Genomic DNA, 7500 nt, shown 5'->3' on the forward strand with positions numbered 1-7500 from the left:
GGAGATGTGAGGGCGAGGGGAGAGGGAAGGGAGGAAGAAAGGGAAGGAGATGAGAGGGGGAGGAGAAAGGGGGAGAGATGGGGAGACAGAGAGAGGGGAAGGAAAATAGGAATATAATGAACTACAGGTGGGAGAGTAATGGAGAGGGAAGAAAATGTAAAAAGAGGTTAAAGATTTTTATATTAACTCAAAAGGATAGGTCTGCGCAGGGTAGGCAGTTTTAAGCTCATACTGCAATTTCAGAAGTGTTTATAGTGGGGTCCAATATTAGCTGACTTCATATTCTAACTGATTAAATAAAAGAAAATGAGGTGTTGCCACAATATGAAACTTTGAATTTATAAGATTCACAATATAAATTGCTCATAATTGAAAAATCGTTTAGTTTATTGCAAATTATTCTTCCAGAAGAGAATGAAGAGGAGGAAGAGGAGGAGGGGGAAGAGGAGGTGGAGGAGGAGGGGGAAGAGGAGGTGGAGGAGGAGGAGGAGGAGGAGGAGGAGGAGGAGGAGGAGGAGGAGGAGGAGGAGGAGGAGCGGAGGAGGAGGGGTGGCGACGGGGGAAGGAGGAGGAGGAGGAGGAGTAGGAAAGGAGGAGGAGAGAGAGAGGAAAGGGAAGGAGGAGGGGGAAAGGAGGAGGAGGGGAGGAGGGGGAGAGGGAGGATGGGGGAGGGAGAGGGGGGAAGAGGAAGGAGGGGAGAAAGAGGAGGAGGGGGACAGAGTAGGAGAGGAGGAGGGGGACAGCGGAGGATAAGAGGGGGGAGGGAGGGGGTGAGGGGGAGGAGAGAGAGAGGAGGAGGAAGAGGAGGGAGAAAGGGAGGAGGAAAAAGAGGAGAAGAGAGGAGGAAGAGGAGGAGGAAGAGGAAGGAGGAAGAGGAGAGGAGAGGAGGAGGAGGAAGGAGGAGGTGAGGAGGAGGAGGAGGCGGAGGAGGAGGAGGAGGAGGAGGAGGAGGAGGAGGAGGAGGAGGAGGAGGAGGAGGAGGGGGAGGAGGGGAGGTGAGGGAGGGGGAGGAGGGGAGGTGAGGGAGGGGGAGGAAGAAGAAGAGGAGGAAGAGGACAAAGAGGAAATAGAAGAGGAAAAAGAAGTAGAGGAAGAGGAAGGGGAAGAGGAAGAAGTAGAGGAAGAGGAATAAATAGAAGGGGAAGAGGAAGAAGTAGAGGATGAGGAAGAAGAGGAATAAATAGAGGAAGGGGAAGAGGAAGAAGTAGAGGAAGAGGAAGAGGGTGAGGAAGAGGAATAAATAGAGGAAGGGGAAGATGATGAGGAGGAGGAAGGGGAAGGGGAAGAGGATGAGGAAGACGAGGAATAAATAGAGAAAGGGGAAGAGGAAGCAGTAGAGGAAGAGGAAGAGGAAGAGGAAGAGGAAGAGGAAGATGAAGAAGTAGAGGAAGAGGAAGATGATGAGGAAGAGGAAGGGGAAGAGGAGGAAGAAATGGAAGAAGAGGAAGAGGAAGAGGAAGAGGAAGAAGAAGTGGAAGAGGAAGGGGAAGATTAGGAAGGAGAGAAAAGAAGAGAAAGAATAAAGGAAGGAAGGAGACGATGACAACAAAGAACAAATAATCTAATCCGTTTTCCAAAAGTATTAAATCAAAGGAATTCAACTGAATCTGGCCATTCAGAATTAGGGGAAAAAAACAACAGACTGTATGATGGTAAGCTTTAAATGTAAAAGCATTCTGTGTTATTGTTCAAGTTCTGTGAGTGGCACATTCATGTTTTCTTTCTGAAATATCTTAAATATTATACAATTTGCAACCAATTATTTACAAATTAGGCGTTTATTAATCACATATATTCTCAGCAATGTTATTTTTCATTCTTTAACATAACCAACACACTTTTTTAAAAGTTAAACTGATCAGTAGTTGGGTTTACCACACAAAGGATCCGACATACCATTTCAAAGAAATTTGACATTGGCCTGACATCAATACCTCTGAGACTATATTGCCTTTTCTGATTTTTTACTATCTTTCCCCATTAGAAAGGAAATTTGTGTTTCAAACCCCAAACAAATAGAACAATATCATTAAATTCTGATAGTTAGATGTATAGTTCCCAGCCTATTCACACAAAAACATAATATAAAATTACATTAAGTAGAAGCAGTTTACAGTTTACTGAGTTTGCCCCTTTTAAACAGTTACTTGTCTATAATAGGCTAATATTTGAGAGGCATTAGGAAACACGAGGTACTGATGCCATATTCACATCTGACTTGCAGTTCTTTTCCAACTCCAACCGTGTGCCTCTCTTCTCTCAAAGGAGATACAAAAGAGGTCTAACATAAGTCTTACAGTGATAAAACAATTTCTCATACCACAGCAGATACAGTTCTATTTTGATACGAATTGTAAAGCTTTTAAAGTTATGCAAACATCTTTTCCAAAATGGAAAGTGTTCTTTCAGGGTTCATAAATCTCTTGGACAGCTAAATTGATGATCTAATTTTATTTCTCTTCTATTTCAACTGATACATCAAGACACTAATGATTACACGAATACTGTCACAACTGAATAATGCTTGGCGAGGATATGTACTGAAAATATGCTAGATATGTTTGAAAATAACCTAGCCCAAAGGAACATCAGGAAACACAATAATACAATTGTAGCAACACAAAAAGTTCCTCTTGGCAAAATCAGTGTAATATGAAAATGTTCTAACAAACATCTGCACAATCTTAAGCTTGAGTCTCCACATTACAATTTACACAGGATAGGTGCGCAGAACAGGGACTCCAAATCAAGCAATGGTATTTTCAATAAAAGCCTGAGTGAGGACACTTCATAGTTCTTGGCAGTGGTGGTGACATGCCTATCCAGTAGCCTTTAAGAAAACTAGACAAATGAACCATCATCTTCTCTTGTGCACTAGGGGCAGAAAATGGCAGTCAAAACTCAAATAAAAATTCTCCAGATACTTGGATATCCTTCACAATTATGGATCACAAGGAAACATCCTGCATGGATATTTCCAGCAGTAGGTTTCTTTAACAGTAACAAAGAGGAATAAATCAAGACATCAAACCCAGTTTCTTTTCCGATATTTGGTCAAATGAACTAAGGATGTCCTTTAGAGTTCCATGGCGCTAAAGCACAGCTCATCTTACTAAATTAAGAACTGGGGGCCTCAATGACTGATTTTAAAAAGTCAGTGACATCAAACAAGACATAGTTGATTAGCCATCAGCAGACACGACCCCATTGTTGCCGAGCTGTAGTGTCCCTGAGAGACTTGACTAGGACTTGTTTGAGACCAGGACGCCCTGTGTACTGGGAGGGTTGTTTGACTGTGCAGAAGTGTCCTCCTTTGGTGCGTCGTCCTGGCCCCGGATGCGGATCCCGTGCTTCTCCCTGTACTCATTGACCTCTTTTCCCTTTGCGACCAGCTTGTCATTCAGAGACTCTATCACCTTGGTCAACTGTTGGGAAATGAAAAAGAACAGAGTAAAGGTACCTGTGCAATCTTATGGCATTAAGTAAAAATCTGTATTCCAATACTGAATGGAGAAAAAGAATAGGAATAATAAAACTATTGGTTAAAAGAAAAATGGGGGGGAGGCAGGACACAGTTTGTGAAAAACAGCCCCTCCTGTTTGCCTTACTTTAAAATATAAACTAGACATTCATGGTGATAACATATGAATAGACAATCTTCCTTAAGTTTATCCATCTATTTATTTTTTATTAATCTAGAAGTTATGATTCTAAATTCCCAGCTATATGTTAATCATTCTAATATATCTACAGTAAAATTCTATTTTTTTCACCACTGAATAATAATTTAAATATATGAAAAATATTTTACTCCATTAACAATTTTCATGATTCATTACAATTGGTTGAAATTAATACTTGTAATAATTAATCATGACACTATGTACACTATTACAAATCATTCTAATCACAAATTTTGTTTTTCATAGGCTTGCCATAGAAAAAATTATAAATTACGTGAAGGTTCCCACGATAGGGTACATATAACCTGTGACTTTGTGGGTGGGTGAGTGAAAGTGAGAGTGAGAGAGATACTGACATAAATGCTGCAATGCATTAATACCTTTCTGACTGCAATTTCAATCAAAGAGCATCTTACCTGGTCCCTATTGTTTGTGAGAGCCGGTAGAATTTCAGCAACGGTTCTTTCCACTAGAACCCCACCAACCATCCGGAAACACTTGCGCTCAGGGGAGACTTCAGTAAGAGTTTCTATAACAACCCTGCAAGGAAAAGTTGGAGATTATGAACAGCTTAATTTTGGTATGTTTATAAGACTATCTAAAGAAATATAATCGTTTAAAAATAGTAAATAAAATTCTATATGAAGTTCTCATGTGCAAAATATATATTTTACACATTTATTTTCAAACATTTTCTTCTCATTAATGATTACTTGTATTTTATACTTAGTCCTGCAATTTCCAATTAACAAAATAAATAGGCTTGGTTGCTGATTATTACAAAGTTCCTTCCACCTCTTTTCACAATATTTTCCCTTTTGTCTTCATATAAGTTTTCCACTGAAGGTAGATTAGCTCATAGGGTTCTTCCTTAGCCCAATGCATTCCAACAATCGCTCAAAATAAAAGCCTAACCAAAAAAAAAAAAAAAAAAAAAAAAAAAGGAAAATTAACAGTGTTGAGCACCAGACAAATGCTGGAATTGGCGACTCACATTTTGTCATTACAATATATAACGATACAAGTTACATTTATTCCAATGAAAATCCTAACTATAACTCTAAAACTATTTTCAAAATAATAATAATAATAATAATAATAATAATAATAATAATAATAATAATAATTATTATTATTATCATTATTATTATTATAATTATAATTATAATTATAATAATAATAATAATAATAATAATAATAATGATGATGATAAATAAAATATCATGCAACTACTAGTATCAAGAATAGAAACCAAATCAACTTTCAGCTCGAATAGCAATTCTCAAAAAATAACTCCTTGCTTGTTCTGCATGCAGCAAATTTTGTGTCCAAAGCAAGAATAGCCTGTCACAGACAGGCATCATGACATAAATAACAGCCCCAGTTGAGCCTAAATGTGAAGGATCATTACATACGAGACTCAACATCGGAAACTGCTCACTACTGAAGCATGCTCAGTGCCACTTACAGAGCTACAGCTTTCCTAAGTCAGCCTATACCCTTGTTTTAAGATGATTGTATGGGAAAATGCTCATTGCAAGTTTAGTGCAGGGGGGAAACAGAGTAAACATTTCTGCCCGGTGATCACGGTGTCAGAAATAAATAGTCTTAATCTTTGTGTTCTATCAAGATTTAACTCAATACTATGATCCATCTTTAACCTTATGCAAATGTTTTAAATCATAGTTAGTCAAGCATTAAAAGTTAAATATATTAATGTCAAAAGAAATTAAGATTTGTCTATAATATTCATGAATCAGATTATCTGGAAGCTAAGTCTAATAATAAATAATAACTATATTGTAAAATTTCAAGTATATTAACCCATTGGTCGCAGTTTTAATAAAATATGTATGCAGTAGGATGGCTGGTTTACATTGTCTGGCACGGTGCCATCCGCATCTACGACCGACTCTGCCTTGGCAGCAAATCATGCCATCCGCTGCTAATGGGTTAAAAGACACGAGCATTGGGCACTGTCAGTCTTTGTGCCATTTTCTCTGTGACCTTCACTTTTATTTCAATGCATTTCTTACCTATTGATAAACTTGTGACTTTATTGTGAAATAGGAAGATAACTTTCCATGCGTGGTTACTTTTGGTTCAAAACATTGCAGTGATGAAGGTGCAGTGCAGAATAACCCAATTTATTGCATACATACTGTTTATATGGATGTACTGTACTTTGAATATGTATTTATTTTCATTAATATTGAAAACCTTGAGGTGAATTCATGTGTTATTCTATAAATGACAACAGCCTATATTAAGTCTCATCCATGTAAGATGGTTTTGTAAATAATGCAATTAAGATAACCTTACTATAAGTAAGTCTAACAGTACAAGTGATAACCAAAGCATACATTTATGAATATTCAACAGACTATTTTTTTTTATCAATTCTTTTAACACACATATGGCTCCATAGGCACTTAGTCAGTGAGAAGCCAATTAGTATGTTTACCTGATATTCCATATTCCATTTTCTTGAAATTTAAGGAAAAATATTACCAGTCTCATTATTATTATCTTCTTCACCAATCATTATCAGTATCATGATAGTGGTAATAACAAAATAGTAACATCAATAAAAATAAAAATTCAAGAAAATTCAAGGAATAAGGGTCAATAAGGTCAGGTAGGCATCCTGATTCCTTGGTGATGAAGCCCTTGTGGAGCCATCAACATTTAAAAGTAATAAGGCAAAACTATAGTTGGCAGTGGTTGTATAAACACTCCCATCATTAACCCATTCATGCCGGGGGCATTCCAGCCTTGCAAGTTGCAATGCCGGGGCTCTCGAACGCATAGGCCTAAATCAATTAAATGATCGACGCCATACGCCGGTACCCTGCGAACAGGCCCTTGAATGCGTGGTACCAATGGTGTACCACCCGTCGGGAGAGGGTTAATGGGCAGAGTCCATTTCAATGGCAGTCACCAACTGCCTAAGAGACATGGAAATTCTAATATTTGATATGTTACCATAGACTCTGAAACTTACATGAGTGCAAATGCATATTGATGTAGTGTGATGATTAAGGTAAAGTAAGTAAAAAGTATAAGATAAGGATAAATATAGTAGTAAAAAATAAAAATAAAAATATACAAGATGAGATGATGTTCAATTTGTCTAGGTTCAAATAATCTAAAAAAATTAACGCACTCACAACAGACCATATCTCCCAAATTTTGCTCCTGCCAGCAATAGAGCAAACGCCTGCATCTTCTCACTGAGAGATTTCTCAGAAGACCCGTTGAACTTCTCAAGAGAGATTTCAACCCACCCTAAACTAACAGGCGACAAAATGAGGGTTTGTGTTTGCTTTAATTTTTGATAAAGTCAATAAAAATGTGTAATAGAAATATAACTACAGAATGAATATATTCAAATATAACTATATACAGAGTATCTACTGAGAAAATTTGCTGGATATATTCGGATGATGAGATATCGCGTCATCCGTCTTGAAGGGATTGAGGAACTCGGGAATTCTGTACAACATAGGACGTGTACCTGCTTAAAATTATCTCATGTTGGATCATTTGTCGGACTTTAGACAAAGACTGCACAGGATTTGATGTTGTCAAAACTTTTAATAACTCAGCAACATAAAACACTTTTCATGTGGATCTGTTTGATATTTAGATAGAATAAGCAGTTAAAATACAGTCACAGACACACATAGTATAAAGTATATTATATAAACAAAGAGCTAAGAGCAAAAGTTGAAAAGGGGAAAAAAAAAATCAAAACTGTCTAGAATTGGACAAGGGAGTTCGTCGTCTTCGCACATTGAGAACCAACAGAGGCCGA

At 37.6% G+C, this 7500-nt stretch overlaps 1 protein-coding gene across 1 annotated transcript in view; it reads right to left on the reverse strand.

The window, feature by feature from the left end:
- Positions 1-1643: 1643 nt before the first annotated feature.
- Positions 1644-7500, reverse strand: part of Pfdn2 (prefoldin 2) — a 7005-nt gene continuing 1148 nt past the window's right edge. The window contains exons 2-3 of the mRNA XM_043022401.2: positions 4100-4223; positions 1644-3425 (exon numbers count right to left, since the gene is read on the reverse strand). Coding sequence (XP_042878335.1) covers positions 3243-3425; positions 4100-4223 — 307 coding nt within the window. The 3' untranslated portion in view covers positions 1644-3242. The remainder of the gene's footprint in view (positions 3426-4099; positions 4224-7500) is intronic.

Source organism: Penaeus japonicus, unplaced genomic scaffold, assembly GCF_977035675.1.
Source record: "Penaeus japonicus unplaced genomic scaffold, GWHDUDI00000001_assembly GWHDUDI00000037, whole genome shotgun sequence".
Taxonomy (NCBI): Eukaryota; Metazoa; Arthropoda; class Malacostraca; order Decapoda; family Penaeidae; genus Penaeus; species Penaeus japonicus.